General features: G+C 33.4%; 1 protein-coding gene across 30 annotated transcripts in view; it reads left to right on the top strand.

The window, feature by feature from the left end:
- Positions 1-25,216, top strand: part of LOC119636578 (protein muscleblind) — a 216,865-nt gene that overhangs the window by 132,016 nt on the left and 59,633 nt on the right. For 29 of the 30 annotated variants that reach the window (XR_005247155.1, XM_038032004.1, XM_038031997.1 and 26 more), the window contains 2 exons: positions 15,717-15,887; positions 21,596-21,778. Coding sequence is in view for 29 of the 30 variants with exons in the window: in XM_038031997.1 (XP_037887925.1) it covers positions 15,717-15,887; positions 21,596-21,778 (354 nt within the window). In the remaining variant the exon portion in view is untranslated. Of the gene's footprint in view, positions 1-11,886; positions 11,908-12,883; positions 12,989-15,716; positions 15,888-21,595; positions 21,779-25,216 lie in introns of those variants that run through there. The other variant, XM_038031995.1, reaches the window with a different exon arrangement.

Here is a 25,216-nt window from a genome sequence, read left to right as displayed (position 1 = left end):
TTTTTTTTTTTTTTTTTTTTGGATGTATATAGTTATGGATTGACCCTTTAATCTCGATAAAAGATATGTTTTCTCTGTGTGTATGTTTGTTTGTTTCTTTTTTTTTTTTTTTGCAATATGTTAAGTAAACGTTGTCATGATTGAAAAAGAGTAACGGAAGCAATTTCGTTAAAGACTTTTGTCATTTCCATGACCCAAATAAGGGGAAGATTAATATAATGGTACGAGTACCGCACAACCACAACAGAACGGAATGCTTAGTGCATGCTTCAGAGCAAGCAACATCTCTGATTAGGTCGAACGAAGCTGCCGCCTGTGTTTGCAAATAGAGCAGCAATACCAAATAATATCAAATGAAGACAAAAAAATTTAATGCAGCTTGGGGTTGACCAGCCTTGGAATGATCTAATACGAGCTTTTAAAATGAATTGTTCACATTTTTATGCTCATTTTTTTTTTTTTTTTTTTTTTTTTTTGCATTTTTAAACGACACATAAAGCTTCATTAAGGAATTGTTTGCTTTAAAGGCATAAAACATTTGCTTATTAGCATTTATCATGAGTTTTAATATTTAAGGTCGTAAGCGGACGGATTAATAAATATTTGTGATTTAATAGATTCACGAATTCACGGAAGCATTCTTTACAATTTCATCTATACACTTTGAATTGTTACATAATCGAGGGCAGCAGTCTTGCTCTTGTACATACAATGCGAGAGTTATTTCCCTAAAAAAGTCTTAACGAAAATATGAGAATTAGTTACCAGAAAAGTTGTCCTGTGCTATCGATTATATACGAAATGCAAAGTGCCCCGACAAGTATTACACAAGTAGAGGTAAAGCCGAAACTGCTAGTAAGGCTATCTGGGGTCGCGATGAATATTCAATTTGTAGTGGTCCGGATAATGCAAAGTGCCGGAAGTGGAGGAAGTAATAAAGAAACTTCCCGCTGTTGTGAAATCCCACCTTCCTGCTTCAAGGAGTAGCAATGACCTTGCGCTCGCTGAAGACGTGGATACTTTCCCCAAGTTTACTTTAAGACAAGAAAAAGTATATTCGGCTATTGCCAAATCTTTTACACCCTTCACATTTATGGTAAAAAAAACAACATTCCGGGACTTTACAATATAGGTAGGATCTGGCGATTAACAGAAACGACGACATGGAGATTATTATCGTCATATCTCTGGTAGTTTATGACTAGTACATGAGATACTAACATTCTTGCATTTGAAAGCAAAGGAGTTTGCAATGCATTTTCTACTGAGGACACGTCTTTTGATTAGTTTTGCCTGCGTTCAATAATTTCTTAATGCCTTGGCGCTCGAAGACCTTCGTTAAAATGAATCAATAGGAGGATATTTAAATATCAAAACATCGACACACATTCTAAAGCATATCAAAGCCCTCTTTTTGAGTTTTTCTCTGCAAACCGAATCGAGGTGTGATGATTCGTGAAAGCCGAGGTTAGTATTCTCTTTTTTTTAACTCGCTTTACGGTACCATCGAAACTGTTCACTTTGAAAAACAATTTAAAAATTTGTTTGTAAGAGTTAGTGAAACTTTAGTGCGAGCGTCATTAGAAAAGTTTTTGAAAAGTTAATTAAAAACTAAGAGCGTCAGGCAAGACCAAGCATTAACTATCCTACCCTACTTTGCCTAGGATAGTTATTACCTCTTTTTAATAATCATACGCATGATTTTCATGTAAAGGCATACTTTACATGAAAGTCCGCATATTGGAGGACGCGCCAAGCATCACAGGATAAATTTTGTTATTTTTTAATTTCCGTTCTTGCTTTGATGATAACCAATATATATGTTAGGGCGTAAGAGATAAACTTATGTGATCCAAATCCCCTATCGTTTATTTCTTTGCCGAATTGCTACTATAGGTCAATTTTCAATTTTTTCTGAAGGGCTTACCATTCATAAAAGATCTTATATGGAGGAGAATCGTTTTCGGAATCAGTTCGTCTGTCATATTTGTTGCGTTAAATCTACAAACCGCAATCTTTAGGACTTGGTATACTGACGTGTTTTAGCCAAAGACGAGAGCGCTATTGAAAATGCTTTCGAAGCGACCAGTTTTTCGACCACTTCGCATCTAATGCTTCATTTTGAAAAGTCCTTATGTGAACACTACCTGTAGGATAATGTAGTGCAATGATGATGAGCCGTGGCACGCGCTGCAACGATTTTATTTGTTCGTTTATAAAACGATCTGTGGAATCAATAATTTTGCATTTTAATTCACCAATGCTCTCCAGAGGACATTATTTTCAAGCTGCAGTTACAATAGCTAAGTCTAAGAGCGATAGTCTCACGAGAAAACATAGTTCAGAGAATAGTTTCAAGTTTTGTTGGATATGCTATTTGCTGCAAAGCCGCCCCATATAATTGGTTTAATATCTTTGGACAGAGTTTTTTTGAATCTTCAAAAACATTTTTTCCTTGCTAAGTTAGTGCACTTAAAAGTATTTGTGACAGCCGCCTACATGGCTACGTTAGCATGTCATTTAAAATATTTCGCTTGTCATCATGATTTTGCTAAAATATTTTTAAGAAACGTTTAAGTCATTGAAAAACCTCGATGTAAAAATGTCTGTCGTATTTCTTTAGCATAAAAAATTCCACACTTTATTTCTAGCTTTACTTCTATGTCAATGTCACAGGGTGTCATCATAAGAATAACACAAGGCGACGTTACTCTTACTCGCAAACCTCAATGATAATGAGGGTAATCACATCATGGCACGATTACGAACGCTTAATAGATGACACCAATGATGATACAAGGAAACGATTATGGGGGTTATTTTGAATTTGAGAGATGTTTCTTCTCTAGCCAGTTTGTTGTCGTGTTTTTCCTACAAGTCAACTGCCAACTGCCAACTGCCACGTACATCCATAAACGAGCATGGATGGAGTGTTTTATTGCGTTTGAAGAGTTTTATTGGAATTGAAGTAACGCGTTGATGGCCAACATGAACCTGTTGTTAGTCACTGGTTCAGAGTTGTTGCGCAAATCCAATTTCGAGAACATTCATTAAGTTAATGCGAAAATTAAGTTCAATATATTAACAATCAATTCGTAATTGGCTTAAAGGCTATAGAATTGGTAAGATTATTACATGAAGATGACGTTACCATCACACCGGCATACACACTAAATTAGGCTCTTGTCACAAGCATACAGAGCAACTTCGAAAATGAATTTTACGACTAATCAAAAAAAAAAAAAAAAACAAAAAAAAAATGCATAACCCACTCAAACACAGGACAATAGCAATGGAGGAGAGACCTTAGGCAAGGAGAGGATCTCATCGAATCGTATTTGGTCAGAGTACTTTTTGCAATCAAATGCATACTTCGTTATAGCAGAAAATGGTGAGCGATATTGAAATGTCCAGACTGTGACTATCAGTCGATGGTGATCGGCCATCAATCACAACGGAACATAATACGTTTTCTTATCGTTACTCTCATAACTGTTTATAAAATTTGTTATTCCAAAGAAAATAGTCGCAATAAATCTCTTCAACATCACCCACAGTTTAGAAAATATAATTACGTCACTAAAATATCGCAACAAGGGCGGAAAGTTTTTGCAAAAGAGACTGCACCCATTGTACCTAATTATATATATATATATATATATGTTCTGATAGAAACCTTTTTTTTTTTGTTGATATTTAACAGCGTAGATAGAAACAAATTGATAATAAGGCCTCAGATGTTAGATTAATTCCATTATTCTATTACCGCTTTAAATAAGCAAATATCGAATTGACTTGACGAAGACAAGAACTCCTGACTGAGTAATCACAAGTCCTTGCTTAGCCCATACGGGAATGGGGTCATTGAAAAAGATTTATCCACCCTTGTTATGTGTAATCGATTGTCACAACGCACAACACTCTTGGCTTAAAAAGCGAAAATTATAAAAAGTCTCTCTGAGTCTGTTCTTGTGCTCGTTTAGAAATAATGACTTTAAAGGGGGAAGCAATTATTATAAAAATGCTTACATGTGGATTTTAGTTAATCAAGCGAAAACACACACCAGAGTACCAGTTATTGTATGCGCCAATTGCGGCTCACTTTTTCCTGCGGCAAAATGTTTTTTTTTTTTTTTCAAAACACTATTTAAATAAGTTCGGTTAAATCAATCAAATCCCAATCAGCGCAAGCATAGATAAAATGTGGTCGTTTTTCCCACGTATACGGAATCAGTGGTTTGCTTGATAAACACCGAAATGATTAGACAAAATTGGGTTAAGTCTGTCGACGTAGTGTTTTCTGTAACGTAAAACATAAACAGGTAAATAAAATCGAATTCTCTCGTGAAGTAAAACTTTTCGTAAACAATCTTCTTAGTATTGATATCATATGAAAGGCCATGGAAGATAGAATGCAACCAGCTAAGTGCGGTTACCTTTAGTTAACGTCACAACTAGAAACTCACTTGGGGGGCGGAGGGAATATTGTAATAACAGCAAGCAAACACAAAGCTCGATAGAGGGTAAGGACTTTATGAACGATTTTTTTTTTTGTTTATTTACATAGTTTTTATATTTAACAAGTGCTCAGTTACACTTACCGGGCACATACACCCACTAAACTGCTATCGCCTGCATATCTCTTTCGTTTTCATCGTTTCTTTCCGATCGCTTGCCGAGCGAGACGCGAATAGGAGACTTGCCCTGAGTGGTCGATCATGCTAATAAACTATGTATACATAAAGTGAGCCCACAATACAGCTACAGCTAAATTCAAGAGACTTAAAATGATCAGCTTATTTGGAATTTAATTAGATTTTAATAACAAAGCACACTTCATTAGCTCCTAACTACATACATATTCAAAACGAATTTCTCCAATAATAAGTATTAGCACCACTAAAAGACAAAATTAATTTGGCCACTAAATAATAAATAATTTATTTATTTTATTTTATTATTTTATCATTTTTCTCAATTTTTTGTTTTATGGAGTTAATCGATTTGGCAAGTGAAGCTACCCAATTATGACATTATAAAGTACGATTAGAGAGTGAAGAAAACCAGAAAAGCCTTCGCAGACGATGTGCATGAACTAAAGATGTATAAGTAAACCAACTCATGCAAAAGCTTGACAACCGATCGTAGCAACATCATCTGATAATTTAGGTGTGACATGGACAATGTTTGAATTTTATATTTTAGAGCCTCCTGTGTAGAGAGAGAGAGAGAGAGAGAGAGAGATAGAGAGAGAGAGAGAGATAGAAACAGAGATTAGGTTACTTAATCATCACTTGCATTTCTGTAGAGGATCTTAAACGGGTTAAATTATTCATAATTGAGACTATATTGGCTAAGAAACTTTCTGTTAAGTTTTAAAATTTATTTCATTTAACGGAGCTGGCTAACAAATGCCATCATTTAAGGAAGACTATTCGACGAAAAAGTTAAAAAAAGAATTATATGAAATTTTTTCTGTCTGCTGTGTGTGCACTTCGAAAATATTAAATTTCTCATATATCTTAAGCGCTGCAAAAAATTTATTTATTTTCCACCTTTTAGTTCATTAGTATAAATGCTTATTTTAAAAAAAAATATATTTTTTTTTTTTATTGGGTTTTTTATTTTCTCTCCTTTTTATACTAGTATCCAATATATCCATTATTTATTGTTGGTTATCAATTTTCATTATCTCTGTTATCTGTGCACATCTGTCAGCGTGTGTGTGCCCATTTCAACTCTTTATTTATTTAGTTATCAGTTAATTGCTATCATATACTCTCAAAATATATTATATTGCTATTTCAGAATTTTGATTTACTGCATTTTGAACTTTAATATAAATTCATATTGCCAAGGAGGAGGAGGAGGAGGAGTAAGGAGTTGTTGTTATGAACGATTTTATTTCATCTTTTGCTGGTCAGGTTAACAGAAGTAGAAGTTTTCAACTTGACTTTATGCTTCATTTAATGATCGCTTCTGTTTTTAATTTGTTAAAATATGATTTTTATTTTTTTCATTTTTTATATTTACGGCATTTTTATTTAATAACGATGTCATGTAAATAACCGTCTACAGATTTTTATAAAAAATTCAATTCTAGAACATTTTTTACCCATTCTTCCACATAAAATTGCCCTTACTTCGCCAATAACAAAAACAGCTAAGAATATCATAGTTGAGCAAGACCTACTTTTAATTGTCCTACAACACCACTTCGACCAGTACAACTATTCGCTTGTTTTGATAATAACACACCATATATTACATATTATTTTCATGCAAAGATATACATTTCATGAAAGTCCTGTAAAATATATGTTGGGGTCCAAAAAAAAATCGATCCATGTCATCTAAATACCCTACCGTTAATTTTGCTGAGACTCTACCATGATTAATTAAATGATTAATTAAACCTCTTTCCGAAGGCTTAGTGCATATATGATTCTAATCTTGCATGGAATGGGGCCAAGAAATCGATCCATATGGTTCAAATTAGGTCCAACTAATTTTTTTATTTAATTACTATCAGGAATAAATTTTCATCATAAAAAGATTAACAGTTACGCTTTTTTGGCATATAAGGGTTTACGTATCATGAGAATCTTTGTATGCGGTAGTATCGAAAAAATAGACCTACATGGTTTCTTTATTATGAGTAAATTTTTATTATAAAATATTGGAAAAACCGCCTTTTTACCACATAAAGCTGTAGTTGAAACTGTTAACAAAAAATTGCCCCCACCCGGTCTAAAGGTTTAGGATGCCTAGTTTAGCGATATACGGGGAACGATCGAAAAAATGGGCCGATCGAAACAATTTTCAATAGCGTTCGTCCCTGGACAAAACACGTTACTGTACAAAATTTCATCAAAATATCTCAAAAATTGCGACTCGTAGCTTGAACACAAAATTTCATGGACAGAGTTCAGACGGACAGACAGGCTTTTGATTGATTTAGAAAATGATTCTGAATCGATTGATATAATAAAAGATAGGTGTATCGTAAGCTCTTCTGGTTGTTACATACGACGCTCGCAATAACTTAATACATTCATCCCCTGTGGAAATGCAATGTATTGCATATAATTACGTGTAGGATTTTCAATTCGTGATTGATAAGTGAATGATAAAACTGGCGTCGATAGTCTTATTTCCCTATTCGATGTCATTCACTGTACTACTATTCCTACTTTCATATCCGTCGTGTAAATTACCTGTCCTCTATACAATATCTGGCTATACACATGCATATGGCGCAGCATATACTTACCTATATCGGCGCGTAGTTATACATATATATGTGTACATACATATATATTGTTACGAAAATATCATATTTGAAAAAATGAATCCATATAAAAATTGCCGAACTCTCCGACATGAAAACGAAATTTTACCAAAATGTTGAAAAAGTAATAAAAGCTTTATAAAAAATGTTCGATATATCCGCTAATGCCGCGGGAGCCGAAAGTAAAAGCACTTTATACAATCGATGTACATATATGTATGCATATAAAGTACGCTTTGCATACTTTTATTGTTTTTATCACCGCATTATATGTCACATCCATTTCTCTGGTTCTGCCCTTTATACGTATCGTTCTACCTATCTATGCAAAGTCATTATGCACTCGTTGATGACGCCATTATGCATACATAGAAATAATAATATATGCTAAGTAAGACATACACTTTTATATGTTAACAAACTCACTACGAGCAAACAACATCAAACACGTTTGACCATACCACACCACTGTAAGATCTAATACTCGCCAATAAAACCCATTATAACTCAAGCACATCACCGCTTATTACCAGCATATTAAAAAAAAAAAAAAAAAAAAAAAGAATACGGTACACACGGCTTTTATTTGTGGTAAGACAACTAAAAAAATAAGCATGAAGGAACTACATTGAAGAGGAGGAGGGAGATTAGGAGGAGAATTCTTTACATTTATACAATTGTTGTACACTAAATCTTTACAGTGAGGCCGAACGCCCGTCGGCTGTAACAAAACCCCCAACATAGTACTAACATTTTAGAAACAAGCCTTAAGAGTAACGGTTATATCCGATATAGGATAAAACACGGGAAAGATCACTGGAGATACGGAAATTCGACATCAATTAAAAACTTTGATAAACCGCACAGAGCACGCTTCAACTTTCGAGTTACTCTAACTCTAAAGTTACCTTGTGAGGATGAAGAGTACGCGTGAGTCTTCTCGGATATATTTACGAAAGGCTGATCAAGTGAATTGAAGAAATTTTTTTATACATATTTGTACAATTGTTATTTGCTTTAAAATTATTATCATGATTTCTCTTTTAACAAAAGTGACTTCTCTGTGACAAAAGTGAGAGCGTGCTCCCCCTTTTTTTAAACTTCTTGGTCGTAAAATCGACGCAGATCAATTCTCAACGGATCCTACTTCGTCTAAATTTAACTATAGCTTCACAATAATTGTTTGCTGCGAAAAGACAGAATATTTGAAAAAAAAATTGGTAGAAAAAGCGATTCGATCCGAACGATTTTCAATAGCGTTTGATCGTGAGACCAAACTGCTGCAAAATATCTCAAAAATTTAAACTTTATAGGTTGAACACAAGAAAACAGGACGGGCAGACAGACAGACAAGAAAATTATTCTCTCATCATCGATATAATAAAAGTGGCGGTACGTCCGGTCTTTGTGGGTATTGCATATATTCACACAAACTTACCAAACTTTTATACCACAAGTGGAGTAGAGTATAAAAATTTATATTTTTCATAAAACTCCTTTAAAGTCGATACTATACAATGGTTCACTGAGAAATCTTGTTACACACATCTAATTGAAATTCGCGTCAATTGGCTAAAAAATCAAATACATCAATGGTCGGACTTGGTCGAAAAAAGTGATTCCGAATCGGACGCTTTCAGGTTTAGATAATTGAATTTTTGGTTCATTTAAAAATTTCTCCCAACAAAAACATCTTCTTTTTAGGTCCCTGTTAAATAATTAGGCTATCAGTTGAGCCACCAAAAAAAAAAAAATAAAACGAAAAAACATCATAAGTTTATATTATCTCTTAAAGCTTCAACGAGCTGCAAATATAAAGAGTGACCTCACTCGAAAAATTCGATCTCAGTCACGCAAACGTTCAGTAAAACCATTCCAGTTTGCAAAATCAAATAGGAATGGTATTAGATTAGTATCACTTTTTTGCTATCTCCTTAGCTGAAGGAACTTTTATTAATCTTTGGAATACGTTACGGCTTACTTTGAAATCCTTTGAAGATTCCTTAAATAAATTTAGAAAGATATTGACAACATTCACATCATAACCAAGTGCATTTCTGTTGTTGTTGTTGTTGTTGTTGGGAAATGCTTACCATGGACATTGTGGAGCGTGATGATTACATCAGTACCCCTTCAGTCGAATTGGGCTTACACTAATCTAACCTATTTTATGCCTCATAATTGTACTCTTTGCTGCCTATAATTTTATAATAAGTGAAATGAAATGAAAATTAACTTTTCCTGCTTCGCAAAGAATTACTTTTTTTGATCACAATTTTTGAATCACTAGAGGTCACTTACAATAATATAACCGAAGCTGAAAACAGGATTCGCAATTTTGCTACTCGACGTCTAAACAGTGATGGACTGTAGACATTAGACGACTTGATATAAGAGAAGCATGTAGTCAATGTTGCCAAGTGAACCTCTTTACCCGGTCTTAAGAATAAAATTTTTTTTTCAGATATTTTTATTCTACAGCACCACGTCTCTTGTATGCATACCATGTCAATAAGCCACAGAGAGTGGAAAACAAGGTGTTAAAGAGACCATCCTGTCGTGTTTTACCTATGAATTCATTGATTTTATAAATGAAAAATTTTGAAAATGATTTTCTGTGTCACCCTTAAACCTTACGCATAACTAAAATTTACTCCAATGGCGCAACTTGGGATTGATTCTCAATTTTGCATGTTATTGCTTAATGTGTGCATTTTGTTTATTTTCATAACAGCTTTTTTGTTTTTCTTCTTCTCTTTTTTCCATTTTTTTAGTCCAACCCTACATTATGTTATTTAATTATATAAATATAGTGAGTTATACGGCCTCGTAGCCATATCTCCTCATATATTGTGATTGCATTAGTATGGCAAGCTCTTATTTTATACGAATACAATTTTCATGATATGAAAAAAAAAAAAAATTAAGAAAATAAATAAATAAATACTGAACAAAAAAAAAAAAAAAAAAGAACATATTCACAAGGTGGAAGCATTGCGATCTAATATGAAAATGCTTTTCGCTGCACAAATTAATAATAGATTCGCTTGTTTAAAACTGCTTTCCAACATGCCAATATGCACCACCATATTGATGATATAGCAGGATACCGACCGTGGGCATGAATGTAATTTTGGCACGCTCGGTTTCTGGCGGTCGTAGTCTAGTCTAAGAAGTCGCCATTCGGCAGCCAGTGAGAGACTGTACAATAAATTTTCACATTGGGCGCCATATCGACTGAGCATTATTAATGGTTGCTCTTGCGACAGCAACTTGGATACTAACTCTTTTCCATTTTTTGTTACTTTGCACGCGTACTCTTATTTAGTTAGAAGGGCGCTCTTCCTACACGCTTGATTGTTATTCATATAAATGATTTTAAATGTTAAGCCGATTTTTAGATATCAATTAAGCAATTAAAGCCCTCGCATAATGTAAACAACAACAACAAGACAAGGGAACTGTGCTCCTAATCTAACTAGCTAATGGGCTCACATAGTTGTTCGATAGTTTTGTTAAAAAAAAAAAAAAACTAAGAGCTTTTCTAATTAAAATAATTTGAATTTATACGAATTCTATCAAGTTTAATGATTGCCGATTCCGTACTTCTTGTGGAAGAGACACAGTATTCACTTATAAACTACTTTCGTTTAAGTTTGAAATAATTATAAGCATTCATCTGATGGATTGGTCTTTAATTTAAAAGCTTCTTTCGGCCGTCCAGCGGCAAATAAATAAAAATGATGGTATTATCGCTTGTGCAGAATTTTTAAAAGAAGGTTAAATTAACCCCAAAGCAAGTAAGAAGAAAGAAGAAAATGCTTCAAAGTAATTAAACGGAAATGCAGGTATGCCACAAAGATTCCATTTTTATATGAAGTACATGCATGGATGCATGCATGCATGCATAAGTTCGTGCATATCATCATGCATACACGTAGTAATTATTCGCATTAAACATTCACCCTTATTGGTAAATGAAAGCGATTTTTATTATTTTTATAGGAGTGGTGTGGTGTGTATACGTGCATAATACAATAAAGAAGAAGAAAACAAAAAACAAAAACTAATTTGATGTTGCCTACTTTTAGGCGAGCATTATTGTGTATAGCACTATCGTAAAATCAAAAATGAAACGATATAAAATGGAAAGGCAATAATTTAATGTAATTGCATTTCAAGGCCGATGAAAATATTTCTTTTAATATTTTAAAGGAAACAACTATGATTGTAAGATTGACGTGTTGGATCGATCGCAATATTTTGATAATGGTTGCTGCTGCATTATCTACTACAATTATATATGTCTCTGCAAACATATATAATTGCGATCGATTTTTCATATTTAGCTTTGTGCCCTTGAGAAGAAAATACATGTTATTTTCTTATTGCGCATCGATAGCAGAAAGAAGTACGCATTGTAGTAAACTCTAAACTCTATTCGTGTTCAACGTGAGTTTCTCAATGGATTCTGGAAATTTTCATTTTGCACGTATTCATTATACATTTTGGTAAGCACCTATCAAGTATATGCAAAAGCATAGACGACGGTTTGCTCTCCAAAAATACTTATCACACTTTTTCGTAAACACTTGTATGGATATATTATAATGGAGGTAATGCAATTTATTTAATTAAAATATTTTTGTTTTTGTCTCACCACTTTTCATCTCAACTTTTTTCTCAGTTTGGCTTCGGTTATTCGTTTGTATATTTTATTTCAAATTTTTTTCGCATATATCTTGTATTTCCCTCAAACCTCTAAATGGGTCCGATAAATATGCATATGTGTTACATTAATATGAACTGCAGATAGTAAAAATTAATATATGAGAGAATTGCTTGAAGAAAGATTTTGTTATAAAAATTATTTTTGTTACTTTACCTGTGAGTCGTTCGTTTTTCTGGCTGAATCGATTGAACAAGAAAAGAAAATAGTTCTACAAAATATTAAAGATTCTAAAGATTTTTTTTTTGGTGTCGGTCATAATAACCCATAATGAGTGTGTATTTTTCATCTTTGAATTCCGACGGAAATTACAGAACAAAAGAACTGAAGACAAGAGAAATTATATTTGACTCTGAGGAAAGGGATTCTCATAGTATTTATCAGATAAATTTTGTTTAATTTAAGAAAAATTCGTTCGCTATAAGCAAAAGTTTTTTTTAAATCCTTTTAAAGTCATACAGTATAGTACAAAGAGATGTTGTGTTCTTCACTTTCGAGCAAAATAAAAATATTTCGTTTTCATACGACGAGAAGAACACTGGTTGCGTTGTTGATAATAAGGCACGGATCTGCTAAGAAAACGTTATTAATCCCCTTTACTTTCTCTTTTCTATTGTCATATAAGATATATTCATACACGCCCACATACGAGAATATATCTCAGTAATGTAAGCTTTTGTTTATCGGAAACTTTACCAATGTATGTGCCACCGTTAGGTAAAGTAAACCAATATGAAACTAAAATATGCTATAAATGTTGTTCTATCGAGACAGATCTTAGCTTGTCTACTTCTAACTCAGTGCGACAATTAATAAACGATTATGTAAGCTGTAATTTAAGTAAACTTTAATTTTGTTCGGAGGTCGTCTTCATACCTGTTGAAAAGCTTATCCGTAATGTCTACAAAGGTTTTTCAATTCTTCTTGCGTTATTGTATGAACTGGGTCTTCTCTCTAATCTCGAAAAGGTACACTAAATTTTAGACGGAATTCTAACATAGATTTTAAGTTATAAAGTTTAAGCAATAATTTTTATGAACGCTTGCGTGTCTATGTATAGTCTATGATTTACAAACAAGCTCTTGATTGTTACTTATTCTAAAGACGTGACTTTGTAAACAGATAAAAAATTCGAACTTCAACTTTGCTTCAGTGTGTACTTATTCGGAAAATATTCCAGCATTTCATGGTAAATAGTGAACATATTCTCCTTTGATATATTTAGGATACCTGGTCGACGTTTAGCTGGCAAAGACATAGCACTTGCCCACTAGTCTTGTCTAGTACCCACTAGACTGCGAACGATCCGTATGTCTTTTCCCACTTCTTTTTAGCCGCCACCGTGTTACCCATATAGTAGATGTCTCCTGACTGATTAACCATTTATTAGAGAATATTTTGCCCCAAGACCCCAACATAGCTTTAAGTTCATTGCTACGTACCACTGGTTATTAGATTTAGCCTTAGTTTATGTTAGAAGCATAGAGCGACTTGGAAAAAGAAGTATTGCTGCAGTCGGAGGTACAACAGCTAACTTCGTATGTAATTAATAAAACGACTGGCAATCGTATTTTGCTTCGACGGACGGTTAGGTGGCTAAGGCGTTCGATGTTTCTTGTTCTTCTAAATCATAAAAGCAACAACAATTTATCATCTATGCATAAAAATGGGGCAAGGTTCATGTGATAGTCAAACGCCAGCCAAGGTGGCCGACACACCAACCGCTTCCATTTCCCATTATTCTTATTGCTCTTGTATACATTTCTTAATTCAATGGTTGGACTTGGACTTAATACTGAATAAATTTCAATATCAACTCGAAATCCGATAGCTGGAGCGGTAATCGTACGGGCTGCCGATAAGAACCAAAGAGAAGTAATAGCAATAGAGAAGGCACTCGACGGCATCTTGATTTGAGAAAAAATTATTAATAGCAAAATTTAATCAATGAAAATAAATTCAGGGTAACGGTAAATAAATGAGATTTAGACTCTGTCAGCTTGTTAAAAAAAATAAATAAATTAAAGATATTAACCTTCATAATATAAGAACCATCGCAGAAGAGATCAGGAAAGCCTTATTGAAAGTTCTTATTGAATTTGACAAGCGTCAGTGAATTTGTAATGTAACCAAACGTTATCCATTTCAACTTCGCTTGCGAAGACAACGGTTTTATGCCTAAAATGAAATTCCTTTACACTAAGATCTATAGTTCTTTTCAACTTTGTGAATGTGTTTGTAAATTTCTACAAAAGAATTTATTATTTATTCAACGCCAAGCAGTTTATAAAACAATAATTCTCTTTGCTTCCTTTCACTATACTCTTCTTTATCGCTTCTGGTATTCACCGTAAAACAATTGACGGCCATTCCGCAGAATTCCTTTGCAAGTTCCGCGAAATGCTCTAATACATAATATAAACTCTATTATATAATATAACAAAGTTTCGTGCAATCCGAAAAGGCGAATATTCAATCATAGTCCCTGGAAATTCATAAGAAAATTGTTATGCAAAGTTTTTATTCAGGGTACTTAGGACTATGACACACAGTCACACTAACCTAATTTGCTATCATGCGGATCTAATTAAGATAAAATCATATTTTGAAAAGTCAAGCAATTTTTAGAATTTTCTAAATGGCACTAGCAAAGTGAGACACTTCCTTCCCAATGATATCGTCCTTTGTTGACCAAGACTGATTCCCTCAGTTCCTTCTGTTATTTCTAATGGTATAAGATAATTGTGCGGATGTATACAGCATCCCAGAAGGGATTGAGATACACGCACTTTTGATTATACCGATTAATTCAGAATTCCCTTTCTGAAACGATCTAAGCTTGTACGTCCCTCTGTCCGCCTGATCTTTCTTTTGTATTCAACTTGCACATCAATATGTTTTGGCCCAAGGAAGAACGCAATTGAAAATGGTTCGAATCGAACCACTATTTCGACCACTTTCCCTATAATAACAATATATCAAGTACTCCAACATTTTTTCTTGTTTTTTTGCTAAATTGTTCCAATGGAACCAACCGTCCATAAGTTTTTCATTGGTTCCCGGCAAGGGCTGTTTTTTTATTTTTCCCTCATTTACGTATACTTGAAAATCTTCAAAACTCCCCCTCCATCCATATAGTCTAGATGATATTCTACGCTGTGCCTTGAAAACTTAAATCGATGATTTTCCTATGGCTACTCCAACTGCAATCTATACTTTATGGTGTCTTTCTATCTTAATGGAAGAAAAGTCACATTATTCATAATACTGTTAATAAAACCGTTATTGGGAATAATACAAACACAGCTTTACTCACCGCGCCATCCAATCAAATGATATGAGTATCAAAAGCAATTCCGAGGATTAAAAAGGTAATACCAGCAAGCTTCTCAATCTTGCCCTGTTCTTGACAGACGAACAAACTACCTATTTTTTGGCTTATCAACGCAAAAATTACCAGAAAACACGGAAACTTATCGTATATAGAGCAGATATTTACTGGAAAAACGATTTGAAATAAATAAGAGGCGAAAGATTATTAAGAGATATTGAATTGAGACTTAATCCCGATATATTGCAAGAATCATGTTTCTTTTGGTTAATTCACTTGTTATGGAAAAAAAAATATTCTTTAAGGCGTATGAATGGGCAAAAATTTATTTATTAATTTTCTGTTTTTAATTTTTCCATCAACAGGGTCGATGTAATCGTGATAAACCGCCATGCAAATATTTTCATCCACCTCAACATTTAAAAGATCAATTATTGATAAATGGACGCAATCATCTTGCCTTGAAAAATGCATTAATGCAACAAATGGGAATCGCATCTGGGCAGCCAGTTCTAGCGGGTCAAGTGCCAACGGTGGTAAGTCTGTATTCAATATTATTAAGAAAACATAACAAATCATTCAACTATGTATTTAAAATTCTTTTTAAAAGGCAGAAATAAAAAATCATATATATATATATATTTAGTTGCCCTAACATGTTAAGGAATATTCTTTTTATTTTTTAACTTTTTTCTTTTTTTTGTAATATTTAATAGTTGTTAATATTTCTGTTTTTTTTTTTTAAAGCAGTCACACTTAGAGGTCATATATAATATTATGAAAAAAACAAAACAAAGAAAAAAAAAAAAAACAAAAAACATTTAAAGTTGAAGTTGCTTTGCAAAAAAGAATTAAAAATGAATATTCATGAAACAATCAGATAACCGCAACTGCCTAGATATGGTATATATTATATTCTATATGTAATGAAAGCAACGGCAACAGCACTCATATTATTCTGTTTAAGATGCAGCCTTACCGCCCCTCTCGCCCGCAAACATATACCGTACCGTATTTTCACACCACAGTTGATCCGTAAATGTAATTGACTTACCACAGAAAAAGAAAGAAAAGGAAAATAAAATATAGTCTGAATAAAATTTAAATTTAAACTGTGAAGAAATCCTCTTCTGACAGAATACTGGATTACACGAGAGTGCGCTAAGTTTATTAAGTTGTTCGCTCTAAACTCGCGCTTCCCGAATATATTCGAATTTTCAGATTGTATAGGGGAATTCAACGAAACATCGAACCTTTCTTTTCCGAAGACCTTGCTTCACCTCTACCCCATTTGTATGAAAGAAATTAGATGAACTTATTCAACTTCGTGAAGGTATTAATTACTATTGTGGAGTCGTTTTGGGGGCTCATGGGGGAATCATAGATTTCTATATAAAATTGTTTGGCCTTTTCTTTGCCCTTCCATGGGAAGAAGACACCTTACCACCTCAATAAGGTTTTTATTCTCTAAGTCCATGTATTTTAAAAGTTGCGAGAAGATCAAACGGACAACCTTAGTGTTATTCCTAATTAAGTCAATTTGGAACGTAGCAAAAGTCAAGAGTGCATTCCCTCATGCATGATGCGTTGCTCGGAAGCGAAAAACCAAAAATTGGAAGCAGCTTAAGGCAGATTTTCAAATGATTTCGAATATAGAGTGCATTCATAGTTCGTTCTGCGCTACATTTTGCATTTATCATATTTTGTAATTGTTTCATTTTATAGGCGGTATGTGGCATCTGCATTATAGTATTTCATTCATGTTGCTAAAAAGAATAAAAACAAAAAAAAAAAAAAAAACAGGGAGAAAAAGAAAACGAAAAACGAAAAACGAAAAACTAAAACTTAAAACTTAAAACAGACAAAAAGATAAACCTTATGAATTAATAGAAGGAGTCCATTACCAAACAAATAACGCATACATAAGCCAAATTTTCGTGGTCTGTTACTTACATATTTAATGGAATTAAATTCAAATTTATATGGAAAACGTATTAATGCACTAACTATGTACCACAGCTAATAATGAAAAAACTTTTTAGATAAAAAAAATGTACAATAATTTTAAGCGAAGCAATGAAACAAAGTTTAACTTTCTTTTTCATCTGTTTGCATCGGAGAGCATCTGCCCTCCATCCAAGTTAGTGGTGACAGAAAGCAGTCATCTAATGTTCATTACTTTCAAACATAATTACTTTGTCTTGTCTTCTGGCTTATGCTGAGCGCTTTACTTTCGAAGCATTTTAGGCAACAATTAATATTCACAGTTTCTGCTGCTGCTGCTGCTGTTGTTAAAAGCGGTACGATGTACCTAATACATTATATACTACATATAATGGTTATATGACAGCATTATCTATTTATTGTGGAACTGATTTGGTTTAACTAAAACTATTTTCTCCATCTAAGTATTAGCTGCTGCGGCGGACGCTGCTTGATTTTAGTGATCGAACCAGAAACAATATGTTCAACGTAGTATGCTCGCTCAGCTTACTCGCCGTCGCGAATTCCTTAAGCTGCAAATGGAAATAGTTCTAGAAATATATATTACATGTGCGATGCTGTTCTTATGAATTTGCAAAAAAAAAAGAAAAACTTTCGACTATTCGATGATTAATTTGCATCGTAAATAATCATTTTTTGAATTTCGAATTCTCAAGACAACATGGCATTTAGCAAGTTCGGAGCATGACATAAAGATGTAGAATGACTGATGAAAAATTCAATACCAAGGTTGAAATTAAAATTTAAGGAATTGTTGTTATAGTGTTTTACATGAGCACAAACAAGAGCTGCGTCACTAAAACATCGGTCACAAAGTTATAAAGTTTAGCTTACAAAAAGCAGTTCTTTTCGCCTTAAACTGACTTTCAATTGGCGGCCTTTACTTTCCTTTATTAGAATTTCAAAAGTAGAATCGCTTGTGGCATGCCAGTTGCTAAGATATATAGAATTCCTTTCTGGCGTTTGCTGTCGGCATTAGAACCATGTTAGGTTTTCATTAAAATTCGCATGTCCGCTTCGCTCAACATACGTTAATGCTGTTAATACAGAACTTTTTGGCTTTCACCGAGACTTGGCTAAAACTATATTTTTATTCGTTAAAGATAAGCCCGACCAAATGGGAGGATTTGTTGTAATTGCCATAACTTCTGCACTTCTATCACAACCGCTTCAACTCCCGTCTCCCAAGGACATTGAATTTCTAGCTGTACTTGTGATAGTTGGTAACAAACAAAACTTAATATTCATCTACTCATCTTTTCCTTCTAACTAAAAGTATCGATGTAATTATAGCAGTAAATGAATTTTATTTTCTCGCAAAGTGTGTTTAGGCTTAGTGACGATAATGGATGTACGAAAGGGCATATATATTCATAAATAGCGTTGCAGATTTAGGCCTCCAAAAATATAATAACACTCCAAATTGTCATTCTCGAATTTCGGACCTTATATATAATACGTCTAATAGGTGCTATAATGTTCATTCAGCTGGAGAACCCTTACTATCTTACGTCAATACGTAGAATCTCTTTCGATTCTTCCAACCTTTCGCAGTCTTCAATGTCAATTATCCTTCTAGAGTATGCGTTTAGCAAACCTAATACACCAAAATTAGAAAATTTCCTAGCAATCATCAGCTTAGATTCGTCAACGAAACGCATCGAGATTCTTCTATTCTCGTTTCACGATATAGTGAAAAAATATTTCCATCAATTGCCATTATACGACCTTGTTATCGGAAATCATGTCTATCGTGGTTCAATAATAAATTAACATGACTCTGACCAAGCCTATCCATATGAATTAACAGATGCAATCGTAATCCCATCGTAAGCGAATTCCTTTCCCATTTAATACAATATGCTCAGATCTCAGTGTTCCAATTCAATATCCAGCTCTAACATCTCAACAAATTTAATAGCAAGATCTTATCTCTGATTATCTTGATAATCTCTAGGGATTTCCCTCTAAGACAAGATTGATAGGACATAGGATATAAGATTTGGTCATAGCTTTAGTAAGTGTTCAGTCGGTATAGCCATAACACTTAGCCACTAGGTTGCGCCTATCCTTCTCCTCGCTTCCTCACTTCGTTCTCCACGATATTACGCGCATAGAGAATACCCGCTAAGTGAAAGAAAAGATGCTAACCAATATCCTTATCCTATCCTCATTCATTTCTATAATTAAGAGGAAAATATGTACGATATGGGGTCTGGGTGCCCAAATGCCCTTGCCAGTTTGCTAGCCTACGTTGCATACATGTTATTAGAACTACTTTGGTTCCTCAAATTATCAGATTACAAAGTTATTGTTTGCAGATTCAAAGCTCAGTGCGGTAGAGCTTTGGTCGTAGCTGTAGCGAGTGCTCAGTAGGTAAAGGCATATACTTATGGTCTTGGCTCACATTAGGCAATGGCCATCGTTCCCGTATTTCTTTCTTTCTTTCTTTTTCCTCACTTCTTCCTGATCATCAATTTTCTAAAGTTCAATTTTCTTAACGCCTCTATTGCAAAAGGAAGGAAATGGTGTGGAAGGAATTAGTGTGGGACAAAGACAAAAGAACAACTTTATCCTCCCATGATCTTTATACAGAGTTCTTTTTATTTTTACTGTACATTTTTGTTGGGTTTAACATTAGTTTCCCAATAATCTCTATAAAGGGTTTTGTAAGATTATTTCTTATCGAACTAACCTCGTCGCCATTCACTGCCGCATATTCAAAATCAATTTTGTCTAAATTTAAAAAATCCCTCAGTTGTTGTCATTAATTCTCATGGTTTGGTATTATTGTTGAAACACATTATTAATATTCAATGACGCCGAGGGCATAACCTGCGTAGCAAACATTTAATTGCTTTTATTTTTTTACTGCGTTGATAAAAATATTCTATATTGCGCTCTTTCTTCTCCCCTTTTTTCGTTATTTGCCCAGTCACGCTGGGGATGGTCCCCATGTACATGTAGTCATAGTGATTAGTAGGAGAAAAAAAAAGCAGATAGCGTTTGTTTATTTGAAAGTGGCCGTATCAGAAAGGGCAGGAAGAGAGTGTTCCAAAAGCGGACACATAAAATGGATCCGATTTTTCGATGATATTGTAACGAATATAACGATTTTCAAGCTCAATCGTGAAGTGGTTTAAATGTGTGTGTAAAATTTGTTCTTTTTCTGATATTCGACAAATTCGGATAATAAATAACCAATATGTTCGAATGTAGCTTCCAAATGTTACGAGGGCAACGCAAACTATTCAATTGTTCAATTTACGGCACTATTATAACGACTATAAAGGGACGATTGCGAAAATGAAGTTTCTGTTCCGGTCTGAAGAAACAACTGAGTCAAGCTAGATAACGAAGACTCAAGAAAAGTAACTGCAAAGTCTTCGAGCTTTTAATTGCAAAGCTTCTTCTTTTGACATGAACTTTCTTTACTTATGACTTTCATTCTTTTTCCATGCTTTTTCAACTTTTTCAACCATTATCAGGATTAGTAAAAATCTCATTTATATTCTTCTTTACTTTGAAACGAATTTCCCTCCTTTGGCACTTATAATCGCTAAAAGCCTTTGTCTTGAAAGGGATATTTAAGTCCTCAAAAAGTTTTTGACAAATTAAAGAATGTATAATTGGCCAAAGGCGAATACTAAGTATCCTACATGACGCCTTCAATTATTCGATTACATTTATTATACAATATCGAAAATTTCATCTTGTTGGCCTACAAAGGGCTACCTTTAGTGAAAGTACTTACGTAAAGACGGGTTCGCAGGGTAGACCTGTTTAGGATAAAGTTTTGTAATAAAGACTGGATTTTGTTGCCATAGAAAAGATTACATTAGGTTTTATGTAGGGATTGCCGTAAAATTGATTCGATCCATATCCAGTAGCTTCAGGCTATGAAGTTTATCAAAATATCTTAAAATCCGAACTACTAAAGAGATATGAATACATATTAGAGAAGCAGACGGACACGGAAAATCATTCTAAATCACTTGATGCATACAATCAAACGAATTTATCCCCACTCTTTGTAGATATTTCATCTCAATAAGCTTGGCGATCCGTACACGAAGTGATCTTTCAAACAAAAAAAAACAAAAAAAAAAAATATTCCATTATGCATACAAAAAGCTTTCAAAAGAGGAATCTTCATTACCACCACTCCTTCATCCATTAGTTGATATTGTTTTGGAAGTCATTTTATTTACTTATACTTCATCATCGTGTCTTTGAACAGGCGGCAAACCCCTACTTGACTGGTATACCGGCCAACACATACAGTCCATATTTTGCACCTGGACATTTAGTGCCTGCCTTATTGGGTCCTGATCCTGCTGCTGTGGCCTCGCAATTAGGACCAGTAGTACCGCAAGCTGTCCAAGTTACCCAACAAAAATTACCGCGTTCCGATAGATTAGAGGTGAGTTCACAATTTGCATGTTACGGATACACACCTACTTTCTAATGTATTTTCTTCATTTAAACTTAACTTGAAAAGAATGTCTCTCAATAAAAAGCAAACTTTTTTTTAAAAGTAAAAACAAAAAAAAAAAAAAAACATATTGAGAATAATGCATGTTTCTGCAATAATCAACTTTGAAATTTTATGGTTTTCTGATATTATTTGATACTTTATTGTGTATGTATTTTTTTTTTTTTTTCTGTTATTTTGTTAATTACAGTTTTCGTTCATTAATATAAGAATGTTAAGCTTTTATAAATAAAGACGATAATGATAATAACAATTAATATTGATTTTGATTATATTTTAACAAAAACAAAATATATAAGTATTTTACTAAAAAGAAAATGGAACAATGATGTTTTCCTTTGTTGAAGAGTGTGCTTTTCATTTTTTAATCTTTAATAAGATACACATTCATATTTTCTTAAAATATTTTCCAAAAAAAAGTTTTTTCATTTCTTTCTTTTTTTTCATGTTTTTTTTTTTTTTTTTTTTTTTCTTCAAATATAAAGCGAGTTTTAGTTAAACAAATCCTTAACAATAATACAAACGAATTGGATTCTCTTCCTTTCCCGAATATTATCGAATATGTAGCATATGGAATAGATATTAAATAATAATTTTTATAAAAATATTTTATTAGATTATTATTCGCTCAATTATTTATTTTTATTGCATATGTTTTTTGATTTTTCAAAATTTTTAAGGAATACCTTAACATTTTATATTAATGCCCCCCTTTCGCTCTATTGTCGCCTTATTTCAATTAATGCATCCTTTTTTTAATTGAGTCGTCTCCGATAGATGATAATTCTTCGATTTATTCTGCGTATGATTTGTGATACAAAACCAGGGAGCAAAAGGAAAAGGAAAATTTAACGAAAGTAAAATGTATAGCAATATAATATCGAAACTTTTGCAAAGCTTTTTCCAATTGTCAACTCGAGAGAACGAGAGAACATATATGTGGCTATCTATTTTGATTTTGTTTTCTAATAAATGTCGTTAACGATCTGGCTTCTTTTTTCTTTTTCTTTCTTTCTTATATATTCACGAGTGGTAGTAATCGGTTCAATTAGAAAATAGCTCCGTAGTAGATTTTAATCAATTAAAAAAATTGAAAAAGACGTTACAGACGGGCAGGACTGACTGGGAGTAGATTTTCCACACTAATTCGCCTAAAAGGATTTTCATTATAATATATCATGCTGCCATTTTATCAGCAAACGCTCCAAAATGTGCACCGACACTATTCAAATGCAGAAAATTTTAAGCTTCTTATCCAAACCACAAAATTTTTCCCATACAAAGACTTACTTTTTGTTTATTTTTATCTACAAAATATAGATTTAAAGGCTGCAGGATAGCTTAGATTATACGCTTGCCTTTATTGAAAACTAGCCTACTTGAGATTTGATTATTGTGTTCTTAATGGCGATAATTTGCCTTCTCGGCTTTAAATGCGATCTGCTATAGACATCATGGGCCGAAGGGGACCAATACGTAGGACAGGTACAGAAAGGCCCAGGGGCACAGGAGATGCCCTTTCCGTAAATTAGGTTATATCTGTCCGTGTGTTCGTTAAAGGGTAAGTACGTACTGTTTTTTCAATTGCAACAGTCTCAGAAGTGTCAGTGAGCTGTAAACATAGAACTCCTCCCATATCAGATTAACTAGATAGTTCACCGAAGGCATCGGTCTCTTATTCCTCTAATTCTCCTCAAGTGCCACTTTCCAGTTGTCCTAAAATTTAATGCAGATAAGAGTTTTCTAAAGACAGACATGAAGTATCTTAACAGTGTCCTCATATAAAAGTGGTAAGAACAATCGTCTTGCAAAAGATGCGACCAAGCACACTAAATTTATATGAGAACTATCAGAGACAATGGTTTTCTTTGATTAAGCTTCGACTGCAACCTCTCTACCTCATGGTATGGTATTGTCTTACCTGGCTACCAGGCTTTTGGCATCAGGATTTTTACTTGCCTCGGGATTTCATAGTGCAATATTTGCTCCGGAGAAGGGCTTTCATTGTGGCCCATGGAGCGACCAGAAAACTGTTAGAGACAATAGCTTGATTAAGCTTCGACTACCTCTCCTGATCGGGTATTTTCTTACCTGGCTACCACGTTTTTGGCATTAGGATTTTTGTTTATCTTGGGATCTCATAGTGCAATCTTTGCTCCGAAAAAGAGCTTTCATTGTGGCTCAAGTTATTCCACAATTTCAAAGTTTTTGCGACCTTGAGTGCAGGGGTGCTTTCCTGTCGAGAAGTAATTAATTAAATGAATTAAAAAAGATTTTCTTTTTGATACTACTATGGTTAGGCTGTCGAGAGTTTGCAAAGCTATCTTTACTTTTGCAGCTGCGATCATCCTCCAATTAAATATTAGGTAAATAAGTTATGAGCTTCAGGCCATAGTTCTCAAATATAGGCCTCGCTTTGCTTATTGCAAACAAAGACAAACAACTGAGTTAACTCACCTATCAGGCTTTTCGCGTTTGTAGCACGAGTTTTAGAAGTTTCAGTGGCAATCTTTCCGCCGAAAGCGGGCCTCCATAGTCGCTACTGATTATGATGCGCCAATTGCAAGTAAAATACTTATGAGCGCAAGCGTAAACAAAATTGCATTGTAAACAAAAAATATAATTAATTCGAGTTTTATGTTTTGTTTTGTTTTGTTACATGTTTCTGTTTAAATTTACTAAAGATCGAAAGCAAAAACACTAACAATAAATTTGAAAAACGATATGAGTAATCAAATGTAAACCGACCGATGATTACTGCTATAAGTTGTTGTTACAAATTTAAATATTTAAAATTGTTTTTTTTTTTTTTTTCAATAATTTTGTTTTGAAAATATTCGTAATCACATGGCATGGAAAAGTTTTGCATTTGTACTTTTATAAATGTATGTATGTACGTGCAAATATTTGCGATAATGTCAATGAGCTTAACTAATACCGCAAGAATCAATAGAATTTATTTATTACTCAAAATAGAATACAATCCGAATAAATATTTTTTATAAAACAACTTTTTCTTCTCTGTTTATTTTCTTCTTTGTTCGTTGTGTTTTTCTTTATCACAAAACCGACAACAATAACTAAATTTAAAAACAAATTTTAAAATATATTTAAAAAAAAAAAAATTCCTAATGGACGAATTAAATGTTATATCATTGTTTTCCTCTGTATCCATAAATGAAAAACAACCACTGATAAATTGAATAAAATTTAATTAAAAACCAACAAACAACATAAATACTGACTTCGACTGCCACAAATCGCCAACACCTACTTATGCATGTATTTATATACATATATAATACATACATACATATATTGATGTATATATATATATATATATATATATATATATATATATATATA

This window comes from Glossina fuscipes, unplaced genomic scaffold (assembly GCF_014805625.2).
Source record: "Glossina fuscipes isolate IAEA_lab_2018 unplaced genomic scaffold, Yale_Gfus_2 28, whole genome shotgun sequence".
NCBI classification, from domain to species: Eukaryota; Metazoa; Arthropoda; class Insecta; order Diptera; family Glossinidae; genus Glossina; species Glossina fuscipes.
Note: the sequence above shows the minus strand (reverse complement) of the source record. Positions and strands in the feature narration are given on the sequence as shown.